The sequence below is a fragment of a genome, unplaced genomic scaffold, assembly GCF_019419815.1.
Source record: "Pyrus x bretschneideri cultivar Hongxiangsu unplaced genomic scaffold, Pyrus_bretschneideri_v1 Contig39, whole genome shotgun sequence".
NCBI classification, from domain to species: Eukaryota; Viridiplantae; Streptophyta; class Magnoliopsida; order Rosales; family Rosaceae; genus Pyrus; species Pyrus x bretschneideri.
In genome coordinates, this window is record NW_025999712.1 from 4,132,430 (window position 1) to 4,153,852 (window position 21,423).

Consider the following 21,423-nt stretch of genomic DNA (forward strand, 5'->3'; position numbering starts at 1 on the left):
AAGTTCCCCACTTGAATTAACCAGCACCTTAATAACTCCGCACAATTTGTCAGTTTTGTCTGGGAATCCTCCATGAGAGCTCAGACCATCCATGTCTTTTTACCCTACCTAACTCGTGAAAACGGGTATCTCAAACTAGTAACGCATTCACCTCTAAACAAGCCCCGCAAGCTAAAAAATAAAAACAATGGCAATAAAATGAAGAAGATAAAAACCTTCAACCTCTAAGATTAATACAGAAGTAATCCTCTTTCAAAACTAATTAACAGAGATCTCTTGGTAATTGACAGATATTTAGTTGCCCAATCCTGTCAAGTTGGTTTGGACATTGTAGGAGAAGAAGCCAGTGGAAGTACCTTGGAAGAGCTTGGAGGATTCTGATGATTCTCCTTGTTCTTGCCAGCAATGAGTCTTATAAAAGACCCATCTCTCTCTTCTGCAGCCATTGTTGAATTTGTTGAAGCTTTCACCCCACAATCTTGAGCTGCAGAAGCTGCAGACCCACCATTTTTAGCTGCTCTTTTCTCAGCTTCCTCCATCAATCTCCTCAGCAGCTTCTCCTCTGCATCTCTCAAGAACTTGAACTTTGGAGGGGGTGAAGATCTCAGCCTGTTCATATCAGCTTCTGTGGAGGATTCAAAGAGGGGGTTGAATCCATGGTGTTTGTAGGCCTCCAAATTGCTCAAAGGTGAAGACTTTACTGATGGGGAAGGCATAGGGGAAAGAAAAGGTGTGTCCACTGCCAAAATCAGATCACTCAAACTTCTAGTCCTTGACCTTTTTCTGCTGCTTCTAGACTTCCCATCTTCTGATTCCAAATCCTCCTTTTCTTCCTCCTTGATTGTGAACAAAAACCTTGGTGGGCCAGCAAGATTGTGCAGCCTCATCAGCTCTGAGATTTCCACATTTTCTTCCCCATTGAGCTTCAACAGCAAATCCGTGCTAGAACCCAGTTCCAAATCTGGCTCGCTACTTCCATTGACATTCACATCTGGCTCTCTCAAATTCTCATGGGAATTTGAATTTCCATCGCTGCTGGTGTGAAAAGAATTGGGTTTTTTGAAGCAATTAAATTGGAAGATTTCCTTTGCATGGCTGGTGATGTAACCATCATCTTCTTCCTCCTCAATCTCTCTGTTGGTGATTCTCTTCTTCCCCCATAGCAGGTAGTAAAGCTCTGCAACAAGTGCCAACAGCAGGCACCCAAAAACTATGCCCAACCCAATTCCCAATCCACTGAAAGAAGTCATCTTTTCCTCTGGAATTTCATAGCCTCGTAGCCCTCAAAATCTCTCAGTTTTCTCCACTATAAACAAAACCCACAACAAAAAAATAAGAACCCACAAATTTAAACCACCGAACAAGTACAAATTCTCCATAAAATTAACAGCACTTACCTTTAAAGGCCAAGATTTCAACCATCCAGAAAGGTCACAGCCACCACCGCAACTTGTCGAGAAGTAAAAGAACCAATGGAGAGTAAAGCGTAAAGCTTTGATAAAATTAAATAATTCTTGTTTCCAGCAGATAGTCAAATTAAAATTTTATAGTTTGTCAAGCATTCGGTGAGTTAAGGTTTTTTGGTTTTGGAAAGGAGGCGAGGAGGCGAGGAGGAGATTATATTAACTTGACAAATGGAGGATGCGCGTGTGTGGAATGGCAATGGCTGGAAAGCAACCCACATGGGTTTGCAAAAGCGTGTGTGCCAGTTTAATCATTTAAAAAAGGAAGTAAAATGGAAAGGAAATATTAGGGTTTAGAATTTGGAGCAAATCCACTCTAAGTCAATTGCCCAAGCAATTACGCTATTGAGCCAAGTCAATTGCGACTTTAATAAACAGTACCGGTTCAAGTACATTTTTTTGGTATTGTTTGAATTTCTTTGTATTGTTTTAAAAATCCGCTCAAATATTTTTGTTGAAACAAATAACTTCTCTTGTTCCATAGATCTCGTACACTATGTAGTTATTATTGAAGTGATGAAGAAAAAAAAATCATGTGTGGACTGCGCCTGACATATTATTTAAGAGTAGTGTTACACTTATTATCTATTTATACCATTATTTAAATCATCTCTCTAATAAAAGTATGACCCACCAACACATGTGGATATCATCTCTATTAGAAAGATGATACAAATCGATAATAAGAATAACATTTTTTATTATTCAATATTTATTCATTCTTCTAAACAAAACATATTATTTTCTAGTCATTGTTCCATATTTCATGCAGTGTGGAAATTAATACACCCACCAGCCTCATGTAGTCTCACTCCAAATTTTAAGGAAAACTAATAAAAAAAAACTTGAAAACTTTGAATTTTAACGATAAGGATAAAATAAAGGGTAAAATAAATAGTATCGGAATTAACTTTTTAGTGTAAAAATGTGGTTTTTCGTTAAAGTGAACAATACCGAAAGCTTTTCATTAAAGTTCCCCAAATTTTATTCAGTCTATGTGATTAGATATACGTTGTATTATATTTATGAATAATTTCACTTTACTATGTTTAAGTTTTTACAAAATTTTATTACATTTATTTGTGTGTTATCTCACTTTAATATTTAAATTCATCCTCAAAATCCAAACCTAACTTCTCAAAATTGATTCAATTAGCTTCGAAAAATCTTTAAAAAAATCATAACAAAGGTTTAGGACAAAATTTAAGGATAATAAAATGGAAATTACCTGCGTATATTTTGTTATTCTTTAATCTTAAAAAAAAAAATCAGATTAAATAATGACTAGTGGGAGTGCATCAACGAAGCCGCCCTCCACGTAACATAGCGTGATTAGAGGAACAGTACCAAACAACACGCTGGTCACCTATGACCATCTATCTGGTCTTTCCCGGTGAAATTCAACCTTCTGCAGAGCTTTCTTAGGGCAACAGATGTAATATGCTTACTTTCTGCAGACCAGAAAAAAAAAAAAAAAGGAGAAAGCAAAAGGGTTGCTTTCTTCTTTTTGTTGTTTCTTTTTTGGTTCTTATACAAGTTAAAGAAAACCATGAAAATTCGTTTTCTTGTTCAACAATTTGACATCAAATGGGGATTTTCGTTTGAATAATAGGCATTGCTTTTTATTTAAGAAAATCGATATTCTACACCAAGTTACACTAAAGACAGGGGAAAAGTTTAAACCCGATGCGCAGTAGATTGAGGGGGAATACCATAAATTATTAGGGTCATCCACCACTTTCTTCAATAGTGTTAATTATAAATACTTTTCAAGTGGCCACTTTTACATAGTAAAACACTTTCAACAAAACACTTATGAATCTTAAACCATTTTAGATCAACATTCTAATAAAAGAATGTCAAACTGTGTCAAAGTATTTATAAATCTTCGTCTCTTCTCTGTCATGGATTCGATTAAAAGTATGTGATTATATTTTTCTCTACGGAATTACTAACACGTTAAAATAGTTATCATGCAAATTTTTTGAAATAAATAACGAAGGCAGGGTGTAGGTTTTTGTATATTTGTATTGGCATGACATAAACTCCTCTAATTTACGTGGAGAGGTTCAAAACAACTGCATGGCAGGTCAAGCAAAGCTTGGGCTGGCGGATACCCTTTAGTAATCAAATTAAAATGGACCTACGCGGGCCCATTTATTTGGGTCATTGATGATTAATTAATGAGAGGTCAAATCGAAACCCTTTGTGATTTGCCCCATCATCAAATCAAGTTGCCTACATCCGATCCAATTCTGAATGATCCACGTTGGCCACCTAGACAATTTTTGCCGACAACGATATTTGGACGTGTTTATTGATAATACGGATGAATTTTACATACACTAGTAGATATTATTTTTATTTAAGTAAGAGGTCTATGTTCAAATTTCGTATGATTGATTGTTAGAGTGTTTTTTAACTATCGAAGATTTCATTATATGGTTTTTAGGTTTTTTTAGTTAAAATGATATATATGATTAACATAACTCCTCGTTTTGATTCTTAAGATTTGAAATTGATAGAAGTGATCCATAAGTTTGTCTACCAACAATCGTTTTGGTCCTTATTTAACCGAAATTTTCACGAAAAGACCAAAATGATTGATGGTAGACAAACTCGTGGACCACTTCTATAAATTTCAAATCTCAGGAACTAAAGTGAAAAGTTATACAAATCTCAGAGACCATTGTGACTAAAAAGCCGATTTTTTAACATACAAAGCAATCAAACTCATTAGTAATACATGGCCAAGTTACAAAATTTGGAACATACAATACCTCAACAGGTAAGGGTTCTTAGAATATCAAATTTCAAAAAGTGAACAAATTGCTTAAAAATAGAGATATTCTATAGGGCCCCTCAATGTATGTTCTTAAATAGGAATATACAAATTCTAATATGAAGTTGTATTTGGCAAGAAGTAACATTTTTTTGGGACGTACGTGAATAACGCGATTGTATCTAACAAAATATAATGCGGTCTTACTCACAGATACATGGATCCAACAATTGCCCAATGTCTATTTGGTAATTTTGCTACAAGACTAACAAGTTACAAGGACTCGGAAGCAAGCTTGTTGCTTCGTATTTTCAAAGTGAGAGAAACAAGCATTATTTTAGGAGAGATTTTTTAGTGTGTATGGAACACGGGTACATATGCCATATGTCGCTATCAAGTAGAGAGATACTTGGAAAAAAAGAAACTTCGCTCCACTTATATAATAACATATGACGTACTGTCCTGTGTTCTAAAGATAAACCTCTCTTATCCTAAAAACATTTTGCACTTGATCGGCAGTTGAATGCGTACAAATTAATAATATTGCTTATTGTGGCGAACGTTATTTACACTTTGCCGACATAGGGCAAAATCTAAGTGAAGAGTGTGAACAAGACCATTTTCATAAAATTTTAGGTTTGAACGTAGTAGAAGATGTCAGACAACAAACTGGGATCCCTATCCATTTTGCAAATCGAAATTAATAGAGTTGAGTGGGATTAATATGTAGACCTATACCTATACGACGTGGACTGTTCCCTCAACGTCAAGGCTCAACATATGACGGACCTGGCAAAGGAATGTCATCAAATGTTTCTGCCATCACTTGAGTCGCTTAAATGAAGATTTAATGTTAATTGCCATCCATTTGATAAGGTATAAAACGTTTGCTTGAAAAATGTGGCTAAACCTGTTAGAACAAAAACTGTTAAGGAACGGTATACATCTGTTTCTTAGTCACATACATGATGAGAGCTAGACATAAAGTATCCACAAAACTGTTCTATGTAAGTTTTTATTATGGTTAAATGTGATGATCATTAGTTCGAAGCAATTGGTTTCTCATGTAAATATGTACGCACTTGACCATTAGTTCCAAACAATTGGTTTCTTATTCCAGTTCCGCCGCATATGCTGAGATAACCTCGTTGTCGCCGTCGCCGATTCAAACTTTGCACTGTCAAAGAAGGTGTGATCGAACTAGAAACGAAAATCTGGTATTGATGCGGTGAGAGACTCGATATGGTGTTATGCTTGGAGGGGATCGGGTGTTGGGTCGGATTTGGAGCTTAACCGGGTTCATGTTGTTGTCGTCGTCCTGGTCGTTGATAGGCTTACCCTTTAGGGTCCTCAATCGTAACATATTTTCAGTCTCTTTAGTGAATTTTCTAAGATAAAAAAATGAGAGATTATATTCACACATCCTAAATTACTTCTCCCACACCTTTTTAATTTTTTTAATATTTTCTACACACCACTAACACTTGATAGAAAAATATTAAAAATTTAAAAGGATGTGGAAGAAATAATTTGGGGTGTGTGAATATAATTTCCCTAAAAAATAGGTGGAAAAAAGTTTTTAAATTCTTTATGCCAAATAAGTTTTTGGATGTTATATATAATTGTAATTCAAAACTCCTTGTTTTCAAGAAGAGTTAAGTTTTGAAGTGCAATTTTTAAAGGGGATGCCAAACGAACGGGCCCTTAAGTTTTCACTATCATTTACCTATTTCTTCCCATTATCTTCTCGAGATTAGACCCATTCAGTGCAGGAGAATCGGATCAAAATTTGTTGAATGTTACGCCAAAATTTGCTAAAAGAAACCAGGCCAAATAGACAAGGTTAAAGGGACCATTGTCGCATGCAGACTGAGAGATGTAATGGGAAAGTATCCTGGCCTAAAGCTAAACCTAAACCCTAGAGAAGAAAGATAACAAAAGAGTCCGTGCAAAAATTTTTTAGTTTACTGGGAACACGACCCAATGCACCAAATATCATCCTATATATGGTGAAAATGTTTTTTCAAGTACTCAATCACTTTTATTATTACACTTAAAAAAACACTGTTTTCGTACACTAAAAAATCTCTCAAGTCTGCTAGAAAGAGCTGCATCGTATTCGATGCTGGTGCAAATATACGAAGCAATATGCAGAATGCTGGATAGGTTGGACTGTGGAAGGTGATGTATATTACACGCAACGTTTAACGTTTACAAATAACTAATACAAATTATTAATTAATTTAAAACAATAAATTGTCTGAAATGTATTGCATGATAGTCAGCACAAAACCCTTTTATCACGCATGCATTATCTAGGGTTAGCATGCACCACACCTACCTATATTATCCTCGATCGCCCCTCTTCCTTCCCATCGATTGGCCTTTTGTTAATTGGTATTATGTTTGTGAGTCTCTGACTTTGTTTGTGCGCCTACAATTTGCATGGATTTATGGCGCATGAACATGGTGTTTCTCTCATAATTTGTTTAGTAGTGATTAACAGATAGTGCTTATTGCCAAGAAAAAAAGATTATGTCATTAAGAGAAGGTTAGTGGGTTTGGTACAAAGATTAAAGAGAGTATTCACATTGACTAGCGTACATTCTTAAATAAATATAATAGTAATGATTATGAGTCATGAAGGGTTAGAAAATCATCTTGAAAAAGCCGATTGGAAGAGAAAAAAAGCCGTCTTTGAAACTTTTCAGTTTTTAGTGCGATCATAATAATGTAGCATTTGATAAAAAAACATGATAGTGAAAGCTTGCCGGCCTCATCCAACAATTAAACTATTAAAATCAGTTAATACTGAACGAAATTAATTGATTAAAATGTGTAATTGATTAAAATGTGGGCTAATATTATACTAATTATGATCATGATTTAGTTGTCTATCTACATATACATGAGTGATTCACAACATGAGTCTCATCGCAAAATTAAATCAAGATGGTGAGTGACTATGTTGTGGGAATATTTGTATTAGTAATTGCTCACCTGAAGACCAGTAACTTTTAAGAAATTATACTGAAAAGTTAATTGATTATGACCATTAGTCCTCAGGTGAGCAATTTCTAATAATTAAAATTTGAAATAATTCGTAATCAATTACTAACTAATGTAAAATTCAATTTACTCGATTGTAACTGACCACCACATTACTGCCTTGCTTTCCAAAATTTTCTTTCATACATATTGAAAAATAACAAGATACTTATAGGGATGCATAACTTTTCATAAATTGATATGTTAATTATTGGTACTTACCACATATTCTCTTACAGAGTAGTAATACTGAAACCAAAACGGGTTTTCGGCAAAATATAGTCATTCATGCAAATCAGTAAACCTGATTAACCAGTGGAAATGGTCTATTGGGCACTACGAAACCACACCAAACCTGAATCATAAAACACCACTCCCAACTCCCACCACACACCAAAATACACAGTCACCACTGCCCTCAACCCCAAAACCCTAAACGATTCAACTTCATCTCTCTCTCTCTGCACCTATCTGTTCCCACTTCAATTCCCAAAGCCTAGCCCTTACCTACACCTTACAGCCCAACCGGCTGTCTTTTTTCTAACCCAATGACATTTATACCCATCCTTCCCTTCGTTTTCCTACCCTAGTTGTCCTCCTTTCATTCCCGAGATAGCAGCATTAAGGAACAACAAAATGCCAACTAATTTCCTAGAACCTAGCAAAAAAGAGTGCACGGGCCAAATTGTCATTTCGCCACTCCCACTGTGTTTTCGAGCAAACACAAAGGAAAACGCCAATCCCCTCATTTACTTAATTACTCTCTCAAATCAGCCGCTACCCGCTATGTTTTCAGAGATATTCAGCACCAAAAACAATACGCATGTCAATCTCTCTCTCTCTCTCTCTCTCCCCCTTTGTCGTTTATGTTTGACTATCTGAGTCCCTCTATAAAAAACAATCCCATGCAAAAGGTAATAACCCTATTGTCGTCTCTCCAACTCCATCTCTTCTTTCTCTCTCTCTCTCTCTCTCTCTCTCTCTCTCTCTCTTCATAAACCCCTAAACCCTGGAAAAACAAAGACAAAAAAATGGAGGGTGATCACCATCACAGTGCAGTCCTACTGGACCAGCGGCATGTGCAGGCAGGTTCTGGGCGTGCCGGGGACAGCGGGAGTACATCCCGATGGAACCCAACAAAGGAGCAGATTGATATGCTTGAGAATTTTTACAAGCAAGGAGTGAGGACGCCAAGTGCTGAGCAAATACAGCAGATAACGAGTAGGCTGAAGGCTTTTGGTCACATCGAGGGGAAGAATGTTTTTTACTGGTTTCAGAATCACAAGGCAAGGCAAAGGCAGAAGCAGAAGCAAGAGAGCATAGCTTATAATCGCTTGTTACATAGAAGGACAACTCAGCCAATTTTTCTTCCTCCTTGCCCAAATGGTAATTTTATTTTATATTTTATATTTCAAGATTCATTAGATTTATGAATATATTGTTCTGGAATTTTTAGATGGACTGTTATGAGCATATTGTTCTGAATTTTTTAGATGAAACTCTTACACACAATGGGTTCATTATATATAGCTTATACAAAAGGAAATGTTATTAGTACTCTACAAATCTCATTTTACACTCCTTATAAGTGAAAATGAGATTTTTAAAGTGCCAATAACAATTCCCTATACAAAATATATAAACACATTAAATACTATGAACGTATTGATCTGGTTTCACATGACCTCATACTTCAAAATTTGTCACGTGAATACCACGTGAGAGAATGAATATGAAAGTGTTGAATATATATTTCATCTTATAGTTTAGGGAGATCGAACATGACTGACATGTGAGTATTGAATGTGAGAGAGTATACATTTTCTTTATGCACGCGACCTGGGTGTTTGGTTAAATGTTCTTAAACTCTATCGCAGTGGTTGTAGTGCTATATATGGCTGTTTCCAAATTTCTTTTTATTTTTCTTTCCAAATTTAGTTATTTAAGCTGTGTTTTATTTTCTCCTTATGCTGATCACAGTTGGTGTTTTTAACTTTTGCTTGCTTTATATAGTCATCACGAATAATATATGACATTTTGTACAAACTGTTACTTTTTCTGATGAGCAATGCTAGAAAGACCCATTTTTTGACCAAATTTGCAAACTATATGATGCGTCATCATAAACAAATAAGCAAGTTAATCAACATTTAAGTAATAATCCAATTATCAACAACCACGTTATATAATTTACAAAATTCAATCTAAATAGTTTGTCTCCCTAGAATTACTATTTTATGATAGAATAACCTTTTGGGTTAATCCACTTTAAGTTGTTGATTCCCATCATAGCTCTTAAAGTTTCAATCTTTGGTTTCTCATTTTGTATGCAATAGTTTGATTATTTGACCAAATTAATAACTTGGTGTTTTCATTTCAGTAATGTGCAGCCCATACTACGTACCAGTTCATAGTGAGCTAGGGTTCTATCCGCAGTCTCCATATCCCAATAAGGTGCCTCTCCCCGGTGTTCCTAATGTAGTCAAGAGGAGACCAAGGGCCGAGAAATTGGAAAAGCGAAGAACCACCTGCACTACTGGTGGCGCTGGTTATGAACCCATGCATCCACACAATGGATATAATACTAGCGGAGGCAGCGATATGGTCAACGATGCCACGAGCAAACTTATCAGCAAATGCGACCAACAAACACTGCCGCTTTTTCCCTTGCAACCCACTGGCATTTTGCAGCAAGGAAGAGAAGATCAAAACTACCCTTCTACTGTTAACGATGCTGACTGTTCCTCTGCTGCTCTAATTGGCTCTAGTGCTGATCAGATTGTTGGTGACCAGCAGCCTTTCTATGATTTTTTCTCTGGATAGGGCAAGCCTGTTGTGATTGGGAATTTTAAGTGAGTTAATTAAGGTTTTGTTATTGGGATGTAATTGTTGGGTTTTTTTAGTGTTAACTCATGGATCGTCTAGGGTTTTTGTACCTTTTCTCAACTTTCTTGACGTTAAAATATTAATTAAATAAACTTAACTCAAATCTAATGCAATTCCGAGTTTTAATTTATTTTAATTGAGTTTTGGAGATTTTGTTCAAATTTTATAGTTGTGGCTTGGGTCCAAATCCCCTCCGGATCTTTCTGCACGGAGCCAGCGGGCCCAATGATAAGCCTATCGAACCGATTTGCTTCTTCGTATTTTTCCGTTTGTTCTTAGTCAAAGTGATGGTGGTGGTTTTTCTTAGAATCGGCGTCGGAGGTGTCGATAAATTCCTAATGTATGATGAGGGAAAGTTTCAAAACTAAACAAATAACATCAACCAACTACTCAACTAATTTATTGGATATGTTTTTAAAAAATGCATGTTAATATTTTTACTATGTTGGATTTGAAAAAAAATAAAAAAACATGAACTAATGGTCATTTAGGCCCCTAAAATGTTAACGTCTTGCTGCTGGATACCCCTACCCGTTGGTGCCCAGCTGTCGGCCACGTTAAACATCATCGGCGTTGCACTTTAAAAACAGGTGGGCCCCAAAAAATTTGGGTCAGCCACATAGAAACTCAACTTTGGGTTTAGTTTGCGTCCAAAGCCAAACTTTTTGGGTTTATGTCTCTTCATTAGATTGCATTTTCTGGGTATAAACCCAAATATCTGGGTGTGCCTTGCCCTTGGAGTTGGTGTAAGGATAAAGGTGCAAATTCACAACTTATGATTTTAAAGCATTACCTATGTAGTTGAATGCGTTAGTGGAATTTATGTGTCAAGTGAGAAATGAGAAAGATAGATAAGAAAAGGTAAATGGGGAAGGTAACTAGCATTATCTAACAAAATAATTAGGCCAATAAACTATAACTAAAGTTTGATCACTGAACTACTTTTATAGCCTTACTCCTAACTACATAAAACCGTTAAAGTTGTAAATTTTTGTACAATGAAAAGGATAATGCTAGGGATGCATATTTTAAAACCAAATTTGAAAATCAAATGACATGTCATCAATAGCAAATAACTACATTAATTAACACTTAAGTAATAATCATATCATTAACGTCCATATCATTTTATTTATGTTTAGAAATTTGATCTTCGTAACATTACCCTAATAAAAATAGTCAATAGTAGCAAGCGAAGTAGTTGGTGCACTTCCATTGATGCAAGTATGGAAAGAGATCCTCTCCTGATCTCTTCCACCAAATCAAGTGATATGTATACCTTTTAAATTTGATCAAACAGTAAACTTATTATAACTTTTAAAGGAAGTTCATGTTTTTAACCGTTAAATCAAATTTCAAGAGTTCAAATCACTTAATTTAATAGCTTTTGCGGAAGAAATCCTCTTCCCCAAAGTAAATGATGGAAAATAACTTCATTTGTGTTGAAAGCTTCTTTGAAAGTTATTAAAGTCACGTGTAACAACGTCGAGCGGAGAAAGAGTGCTTTAAAAACACACGAGGGGTGATTAACCACGCAATTCAATATGCCAAATTGACGAAACAACCCCTCCTCACACCACGTGCTCGCTTCCCATTGGCTCCCGTGACAACCTCTCATAATTCCCCGCGCCAAAATTAACGACTCTTGTCAAAAGAAAAAAAAAAAGTACGTATAATCCGGAAAAACAATATCTCCTCATCATCTTCCCTTCCAGTTGCTGTACTCTCACGTGAACCACTGAGAGAGTCTGGGACCCACTCTCAAACTCCTCTCATGGCAAAGACTCTCATCTCATCCACGCCCTTCGTCGGCGCATCTCTGCCGTCCGTCTCCCGCCGTGGGTCCTACGCCCTCCCCTACCGCAGCAGTGGACTCGCCACCACCAGAATCAGGCTCAGCCTCCACGACTCCGTTCCTCCGATAAACCCTTTCGACCACTCGCCCGTCGACGTCGCCTCGCTTTTGAGCCGCGCCGAGGGACTTCTTTACACGATTGCAGACGCCGCCGTCGCCGTCGACCCGAGCTCCACCGACGCCGCCGCTCAGAAGAACGGCGGGTGGTTCGGCTTCATCTCCGACGCCATGGAGTTCGTGCTTAAGGTAGTTTCGATTTCATAAATTTTGTAAATTTCTGCGAAAATGAATGAAATTTCGGAGATTATTTGCTGAATTTTGATAGATTCTGAAAGGCGGACTTGAGACCGTGCACGTGCCGTATGCATACGGCTTTGCCATTATACTGCTTACAATTATCGTTAAACTTGCCACATTGCCGCTCACAAAACAACAGGTTCGGTGTTTGTTTATTGATAATTTGTTTAATTCTTTTAAAAAAAAAATTTCAAAATTTTTGAATTTTTTGGTTTAATATTTGTAATATGCAGGTGGAATCCACGTTAGCGATGCAAAACCTTCAACCAAAACTTAAAGCCATACAAAAGAGATACGAGGGCAATACGGTGAGGCTTTGCTTTTGCTGACATGGGTTTTCTTTAACTGTTGAGTCGGAGTAATTGCCGAAATGGGTTCGGTTAAATGTTTGCCTGCCTCTTTTTGCAGTGGTAACTAATTTGTAGCTATGGTTTTTCGCTATGTAGGAAAGAATACAACTTGAGACATCACGGCTGTATCGGCAGGCAGGGGTTAATCCATTGGCCGGTAACCAGTTTAATTTATCACTATAAAGTTCACTTACGTATGCCTGCATGCGTGCTGGATTGATCAATTACTGCTTTATTTGAATGTGAAACACCTTCAATATGAGTTGTAATCTGACTTAATTTGCACATTCTTTCATGAAATTGATGAGCTGTTAGGTTCAGTAATGAGAAATGAAACACGACTTTTTGCCGTGTTGGTTCATCTTGAGATATCTAAGTTTACTAATGGAACCAATTTCTGTTTCTGTCCAACTTTTAAATTTTAAAAATTTCCATGTTTTGCGATATCACGTTGAGCTGTTGTGTTGAATTTAATTTCATGTCTTGATCGTATTCTGGTGTCACCTTGAGCCAAATTATGAGGCTCTAATTCAAATTTTGAATGTAGGGTGTTTACCAACTTTGGCCACAATACCGGTTTGGATAGGTCTATATCAAGCTCTTTCAAATGTGGCAAATGAGGTAATTAGTTGGTTGCCACTAAATTTTCAGTGGTGAGATAACCATTATCATTAAAAAATAAAAAACAATAGTGCTGATATTTGCAATTTTTTGTTCATTCAAAGGGATTGTTGACAGAAGGTTTCTTTTGGATCCCCTCTTTGGGTGGCCCAACAACAATTGCTGCTCGACAAAGTGGTTCTGGCATTTCGTGGCTGTTTCCCTTTGTGGTAGGATATTTTGTGATTTCATGCATTATGAAGCTAGCAATTGGTACACTGCTAAGCTTAGTCCACCTTACTTGTGGAAGCAGTAAACCAATTGTTATCTTAGCAGTGTCTAACAATTGGTAAAGTATACGGTAAATGTGTTAAAAGTTTGAATTGTACAGATCGAATAGTTGTATCATATTATTACTGAGTCCAAGTTCCTTTCATGTGAATTCAACTGGTTATTACAAAATATAATTTATGACACAGGATGGACATCCACCGTTGGGCTGGTCTGACACTGCAGCATACCTTGTTTTGCCTGTCCTCCTTGTTGCTTCTCAATATGTTTCAATGGAGATCATGAAGCCTCCACAGGTATAGATTTGTGTGTCTGCATTTACATTGGTTTCTCTATTCATTTTGATTCCTGTTTCCTTTTGCTACGAAACAATTTGTATGGTTGCGGGATTAAATTATGGGCCATTCAGGTGTGCGGTTATCTAGACTAACAGATTTTTATTTTCCTGTTTGTAACCTTAACTCTTTCTTTGGCAGACTGATGATCCAGCTCAAAAGAACACTCTTCTTGTATTCAAGTTTCTTCCCCTCATGATTGGTTACTTCTCCTTGTCCGTTCCTTCAGGATTGTCAATTTACTGGTTAGTTTTTCATTAACAAATTTACTCTGCATATCCTCTTTCATGTATGTTGTATGCTAATACACAAATTACTGCCTGAATTTTGCATGGGACTTCCCTAAAGGCACCTGTTAAGGAACATGAACACACTCCTTCCTTGTAATGTCTTAGAGCTCTTATTCCTTCTGACAAGGGCTTTAACATTTTGTTGATTTGGCCTTGGATGTCTTAAGCTATTTCTTTATTTTATTTTATATAAGGTCCATGGTTTTTGCATTTTTTGGTTAAAAGGGACAGCTTACTATTAATGAGTTTCTACAGTTACACTGTCAAATTTTGTTGATACAATCAGTAGCGCATCTATATCATACTGTAAAAACTTATCCATCCACTTCATTTTCATTTTTAATTTGTAATTATTATTCTCTCTCTGGTTGCCACCACTGTCATGTTAATGAATATTATATTGCTTTCCTTTATTAAAAAAACAAAATACTATTATTAAGGGGAAGGGGGAGAGTTCGAAACTATTACATTAGTTCAGGGGATGGGGAAGTTTCGAACCAGGGAGGCATGGGTAGAAACCCCACACCCTATCCACTAGGATATTACTTTCCTCAAAAATACAATCTATCTAGCGTTAGGAATAAAAAAAAGTATGTTTACTTTCCCTTGCAAGCTTATCTGGTGTAGTTCTGAAAAATGATTCAAATTGACCTCATTTACGCTCATTCTTTATCAGTTGTACTATGTGGTTTCCAGGTTCACAAACAATGTCCTCAGCACAGCACAACAAGTATGGCTACGCAGATTAGGAGGTGCAAAGCCTGTTGTGAATGAGAATGCAAGTGGGATCATTACAGCAGGACGTGCAAAGCGATCAGATTCTCAGCCAGTAGAAGCTGGCAGTAGGTTGGTGTTATACTTAGGAGAATTATATAAAATCTTTCATAAAATTTTGTTTCTGACCAAAAGAAAATTGGTGATCAACAGATTTAGGAAGTTAAGAGAGGAGGAGAAAAAGAAACAGTTGAGCACAGCATTAGCAAATGAAGAGGTTCAGACTTCTGATTCTGAAGATGGTCCAGATGAAGAAAGTAGTGACAAGGTAAAATGCAAAATTTAGCATGATGATTAGATTTAACTTGTTAAGTAGTCTTCTAAAGAAGAAACCTTAGCATTATTTCTGAACAATATGAAAATATGACTTTTTCTTTTTTACATATAATTTTAATGATTATTGAAGAAGATAGTAGTTGCGTGCATAGAGGCACCTGGCTAATCCATTTTTCAAAGCGGAAGTTTTCATTGGATAATAGTCCCAGCTACACTTAAAGTACCTAATAATCATCCATGATTCCTTTGAATGAAACTAATTACTTTTAACAAGCATATTGGAGGCTTGAAGTTGACTTTTACAGCATGATCATAAGCCATAACTTCTACTTTGTCTTTTTGATGATAGTTTATGGGTTCCACTACTTGTGTGTCAATTGATTTACTGTTGCAAGAACTTGTACAAAGTAGCCATTGAGTTATAATCAAATAGTCACGAAGTGCAGAAGTCTCTTATTTCTTCACACATGCATGATAATGTGCATGTCTGCCAAGGATTTCTTCTTCTGTACTACATGCAAGGCAGCCCACTGAGTTTGATTCCCACCCAACTATCTAAAAATGGGATGTTGTTTATCTTGTCACCGTACTAAAACGAGTATTTCATGAAACTCAGATGGCACTTGCTCTAATAAGTTATATGTATAAAAGAAATGAAATAATAATCTTATCAGTTAGTTAAATCTACTGTTGGAATGGTTTCTTTGTTGTTGTATTGAACATTATACACTTTGAACAAGTACCGAACGTGAACACGATCCAATTAGTGAACATAGGAACAAACATGAATGTGATCCAATTAGTGAACATTAGGATGTCTAGTTGTATTTAAAACTAGTTTAAGTTTGGCATTTGGAACTAATTCAGAGGTTCTATCAGGGTGAGGAGGTTCTAGAAGAGCTGTACGCGTCTAGTGTTGGAAAAGAGCTTCCAAATGATCCTCGACCAAGGAGAAGCAAGCGATCTAAAAGGAAGCGTGCAGTATAAATGACTGTATACTGATTAAGTTTGTAATTCACGGTGAGTCCTGCATATCTCAGCCAAGTGTATTGTAGTTAACATATTGCCAGCTTTATGCTGGCTCATTATTTTTGAGATATAATGAAAATCATGCTAATTGGTTCTCATCTCCTATTGACCAAAAAAAGTTCTCATCTACTTAGTCTCTTCATTCCACAGGGTGCTAAAATGTACTTTCTTTTCAGATTTGTTACTTTTCGTTTATGGAAAACAAAGTAAAGTTGTAAGTTTGTGTATCAAGGCAGCTGGTTTTTCCAAATTTAGAAGCTTTCGGCAGCAGGTCTTTTCATATTTTCCTTTCTCATTCTTCTGCAACTTACCCGAGCCATTAGGATGACATGTTATCCTTTGAATGTCTGTCATTTGTAGATTAAAAGATTGCCCGGGTAAGTGATATATGTGAACCTTTTTTCTTGCCTTTTAGTAATTCCTGACGTTAGCAGTTCTACCGAAGATTTAGATTATGGAACTCCTACACTAACATATTTGTTCATGCACAAATGCCACAAAAGCTTCTCGAATTCAAATGTTCTAAATCCAATTTTGTACAAGCACATACTCAGAGGAGAGGTTTTTTTGACCTACAATGAAACCACTGATCTCCCTTTAGGCCTACATTAACTACAATAATCCAATTAGTTCTACTTGCTAAGTTAACTACAATTGCGTCAAATGTTCATTGCTCCGATGGTGGGCGATGATTCCCAACTGGGTTCGGTCTTGATGGAGTTTTATGGACTTTCCTTCCACTGACCTGATTTGTAATGTTGAACAAAGATGCAAAGGAGTCAACGTAAAGTTACTTGAAATTGAGTAAATGCTAATGATAAATCCAATTGTATCATATACACACCTTACTAGGCAGAACATTTCTGGTTCTTGACCCCGCCGACCCTGAACCTGAGCCGGGCTGTGCAGTATTGAGCTTGTACTGAACTGCGGCCAGCAACAAAGAAAGGTAATATGTATTAAATCTTGAAGGAAACAAGGTACAATCTGTTCAGTTGCATTGCATTTTCTTTAGAATGATATGAATCATGTTCAAATGTTTGTTACATTTTCTCACATTATTTAGAAAGAAAGAAGATAGGGACCTTTCGTGCCTAGGATTGGATTAGATCAGATAACTCACTAAATTCAAATTACGTTGTCGGAAGAAATTGAGGCCAACTTCCAAACTTTGTCCACTAATGGTAGAATAACATCTTGTAATAACGAACCTTGAATTTACTGCGTTATCTAATCTAATCCAATCCTAGGCACCAAACGTAGCCACAGTGTCTTACCTGATTCAATAGCTTGAACATGAATATTGTAGTAGTCGTATTGAGAAGCTGCAAGCAGGAGCCACACCAAGAGGAGATGAATGGGAGTTTGTATTCTCATGTTGAGCATGCTAACAGTGAATAGGAATATTTTGGGATGTTTGGTTTGGCAGGGCTTCTTATAAGCCGGAAGAAATGATTGTATATGCCACGCAGGCGTCACCCTAATCATAACCTAATTTGAAAAATTTAAGGGAATGTTTTGTTTAAAAGTTGGATGGGAATCCTATGCCATTTGAGAAATGCTAAGGAGACTCTCAAAAGTGAAACTCTTTATGGACTCTCTGCCGCATCATATTTTTTGCACAATATTTTTTAATATTAGCACGAGAATTAACGTGAAACTGTAAGGTGGCAGAGTCTTCGTAGCATTTCTCTTTTCACATTACAGAATCATGTAGAAATCTAGATTGCTGGCTCCTCATTGTTAGTTGACTTCTTTGTACTTATGATTGCATCCATGACTACTTGAAAACCATGCTGTCGGCAACTGACATTTCCTTTTGGAAATAAAGACGTCCGTTTAATAACCATTTTGTTTGTTTAAATTTTAGTTCTCATTTTCTGGTGGAGATGGAGGAATAAGAGAAGGTGAAAAGCGATAGGAGGAGCGTAGAAAGAATGTACATGAAATAGTACATAAAACGAAAACTAGGACGTCGAAATTTTTTTACTTGTTTCCGCTTTCAAGTTTTCATTTCTACATCCTTCCTCCCTCCACTACGCTTCTTCATCCGAATTCTCTCCCACTTATTTCCCATTTATTTCTAACAGGAAAATAAAAATTAGAAACTGACAACGAAATGATTATCATACGAGACGAGCATGACATTTACTACTTATATTTCTACTCATTGTATCTTTAGTGGCTTTGTTGTGATCATGATGATGTTCACCACACATGCCTATGCCTACAAATCCAGAAGTGCATGCGTCTTTGTTTGTTTGTCTCTTCTCATCTTTGAGCTTCTGTGGAGAATGTGCTTTCTACTGGAGTCGCTCTTACTCATTTCCATTAAGATCTGTACACTGTATCTAGAAGTTTGCAAGAGCAGAAGCACCTGAGAGAAAAAAGCACTTTTCATGATGGTGCTTCTGCTGGAGGCCACACAACTCTTAATAATTGATTACCAAATGAACATGCCAATAATTTATTTGGATTCCCATAATCCAACTATTGATTCTGGACTCACTTGACTCCTCCCATATGGATTTTTTACAGTGTCTGCAAAGTTGGATGGTTTTGTAAAAATTTGATGCCAAGAGGTGGAACCTGGTACATGCATTTCGTCATTCTCATAAGCCAGAAATTCCTAAGTTGAAACATCAACGAGTTGGCGTAGTCTCTAAAACGACCATTTTGCACTCCTCTTGTGTAACAACTTGAGGGAAAATATTGGAAGACTACGGGATGACATTTTTAGTGCACCAATAACAACTTTCTGTAGCTCATTATTAGATGATGCCTTGTTAAAAAAACAGTGTTTTCTTGCACCCAACGCGTGCTAAGGCACCACGGGGGACAAAACCAACCTGTAGTCTAACTTTGGAACCCTAATTGAATCGAATATTGTTTATATTGAATAGTTCCATTATTAAAAACGTTGATGTCTTTTATATAAAACCTTGCACTTGCTATAAAAAGGGCAACTTCAAGCTAACAAAAGTTATCTGCTTTGCAAGGGTCGGGGAGGGAAATGTCTATCGTATGCAGCATTACTCTTGCTTTGCAAATAAGTTGTTTCTAGGGCTCAAACTCGTGACCTTTCGGTCACAAGGAGCAACTTTTCCGTTTGCCAAGGACATGCAGGTAATGGGTAGGTTGAAGTGGGTTGCAATGGAGGAGTTTCTCAAACTTTGGGGTCTCAAATGTTATGGAAATTAAAAAAAAAAAAAAAAAAACAAGCAAACAAACAAACAAACAAACAACACAAACAACACAAACTTAAGGACACTAGCACTACAATTTACTGATCTTCTTCTGCACTTATAAGTAGAAAGTCTTTGGTACGACTCTCATGAATGAGTTCACTATCAAATTATTAATGCTCAATTGTGTGTCTTAGCTCAACCGCATCTCCAAAATATCTTTGCATACTTTGTTGTACCTGAAGTCGCTATTAGCATGTACCGATAATTAGTGTCTCATAAGTTGATTACGCAATTTAAAGATATTTAATTCCGCCTCCTCAAGCTAACCGGTGGAGAAATCCAAACACGATCATGAGCAACTTTCTTGTGGATATCGAATAAGGAACCTTGGGTGTAATGACGAATGCTCTTATGGTTCCCAATATCAGTCAATCAATTCAAGTGGAGTCGGATTGTTGTAAACATATTTCCTGTACAAAACTTGTGACCATAAGTACTTTTAAATTTCAATCTTTTGGGGTCTTTGGGCTGACTAATTATTATTTCCAAATGTTTATGTTAAATCTTGATAGCCCGTGAAAAATGGCTTTAGAAACCGATCATGAAAAATCCACTACAGGTTTTTAAGTGGTTTACAAGCCTAAAGACCACAGTGTCAACTGAATTTGAATATTTTCACACACCATTTTATTTTTTTTAACAATCGATAGTACCTATATTGAGGGGATGGGAGAGTGAGCTAAACCTCACATTAGGTAAACCATACTAATGTGGTTCAACTTCACCTTTGGCAAGAATCGAACCTAAAACTTTTTACTTTCAAGTGAAGAAAAATATTACTAGACCATAGTACTAAGTGGTACACTATTTTTAACTTCTCACACATTTCTTTTTATTTATAATCGTTGCATTGAATAAATCAAATGAAAATAATGGACATGATTAAACTGGAAGTGTGTACGAACATTTTTCCCTTGCATGAAATGTTTTTGTAAATAGAAAGGCTATTTATAACTAAGTCCCTTATGCTTACATTATTTATTAAAAAACAAAAACTCATTTTACCTTTTCATTAAACCCATTTTCACTTCAAATAGTTCGGTTTTTCTGTTTTCTCCAATTTCAAACTTCAAAATGCATCTAATGTGGTTCAAGTTCACCTTTGGCGAGAATCGAACCTAAAACCTTTTACTTTCAAGTGAAGAGGAATATTACTAGACCATAGTACTAAGTGGCACACTATTTTTAACTTCTCACACATTTCTTTTTATTTATAGTCGTCGCATTGAATAAATCAAATGAAAATAATGGACATGATTAAACTGGAAGTGTGTACGAACATTTTTCCCTTGCATGAAATGTTTTTGTAAATAAAAAGGCTATTTATAACTAAGTCCCTTATGCTTACATTATTTATTAAAAAACAAAAGCTCATTTTACCTTTTCATTAAACCCATTTTCACTTCAAATAGTTCGGTTTTTTTGTTTTCTCCAATTTCAAACTTCAAAATGCGTTTCATCTACCCGAGTCATTATTGTGACAACCTGTCTCGAATTAATATATATTTGATCCTTGAGTGCATGGAAATGACTATTTTGTCCTCGTGGGCCTTGTGACGTGGATGTATGTATATAGTCTTCAATTATTCTTTTTTCGTTAACGCGATTTAGGGCCGAGTTGGGTTCGTAACGAAAATGTTACGAATAAACGATTGTGTAATTGGGCTAAGGAAATGGACCAATCACCACACCTCCTACTTTCTTGGGTCAAATTAGAATTTTAGGTTTGTTTTGGGGTCAATTGTTGGCCCTAAACATGCAGCTCAATTAGGGCTTAAGATCCCTTTTATCTATGCCCAATCCGGGCCACACGCACACACTTACACACACGTACATACTCTCACTCTTTCTCTCGATTTTTCCTTTGTCCGTACAGTTCGTACACACACACACCCACCC

General features: G+C 36.4%; 4 protein-coding genes across 6 annotated transcripts; 2 read left to right on the forward strand and 2 right to left on the reverse strand.

Annotated features, from left to right (window-relative positions):
• Positions 1–194: 194 nt before the first annotated feature.
• LOC103944942 lies at positions 195–1,691 on the reverse strand. Its single transcript, XM_009355423.3, has 2 exons — positions 1,398–1,691; positions 195–1,306 (listed from the first exon to the last, which is right to left on the reverse strand). Exon 2 carries the CDS (start codon positions 1,248–1,250, stop codon positions 312–314), a length of 939 nt encoding a protein of 312 aa, XP_009353698.2. The 5' UTR covers positions 1,251–1,306; positions 1,398–1,691; the 3' UTR covers positions 195–311.
• A 7,984-nt stretch (positions 1,692–9,675) lies between these two features.
• Positions 9,676–10,116, forward strand: LOC103945032. The gene has a single exon (XM_048564358.1). It carries the CDS (start codon positions 9,676–9,678, stop codon positions 10,114–10,116), a length of 441 nt encoding a protein of 146 aa, XP_048420315.1.
• A 1,771-nt stretch (positions 10,117–11,887) lies between these two features.
• LOC103944943 (inner membrane protein PPF-1, chloroplastic-like) lies at positions 11,888–16,715 on the forward strand. Of its 3 annotated transcripts, none has more exons than XM_009355426.3 (12): positions 11,888–12,280; positions 12,360–12,470; positions 12,565–12,639; positions 12,778–12,838; positions 13,229–13,302; positions 13,407–13,511; positions 13,761–13,868; positions 14,049–14,152; positions 14,894–15,043; positions 15,125–15,239; positions 16,127–16,267; positions 16,453–16,715. In XM_009355426.3, the coding sequence occupies exons 1-11, from the start codon at positions 11,954–11,956 to the stop codon at positions 16,232–16,234; spliced, it is 1,338 nt and encodes a 445-aa protein (XP_009353701.2). In that variant the 5' UTR covers positions 11,888–11,953; the 3' UTR covers positions 16,235–16,267; positions 16,453–16,715. The 3 variants fall into 3 exon arrangements, with proteins under 3 accessions (XP_009353701.2, XP_009353702.2, XP_048420743.1); XM_009355427.3 differs by having other exon boundaries at positions 16,513–16,715; XM_048564786.1 differs by lacking the exon at positions 16,453–16,715 and having other exon boundaries at positions 16,127–16,374.
• Positions 16,716–16,861: 146 nt separating this feature from the next.
• Positions 16,862–17,849, reverse strand: LOC103944945. Its single transcript, XM_009355428.3, has 3 exons — positions 17,554–17,849; positions 17,121–17,203; positions 16,862–17,021 (listed from the first exon to the last, which is right to left on the reverse strand). The coding sequence occupies exons 1-3, from the start codon at positions 17,762–17,764 to the stop codon at positions 16,944–16,946; spliced, it is 372 nt and encodes a 123-aa protein (XP_009353703.2). The 5' UTR covers positions 17,765–17,849; the 3' UTR covers positions 16,862–16,943.
• Positions 17,850–21,423: the final 3,574 nt, after the last annotated feature.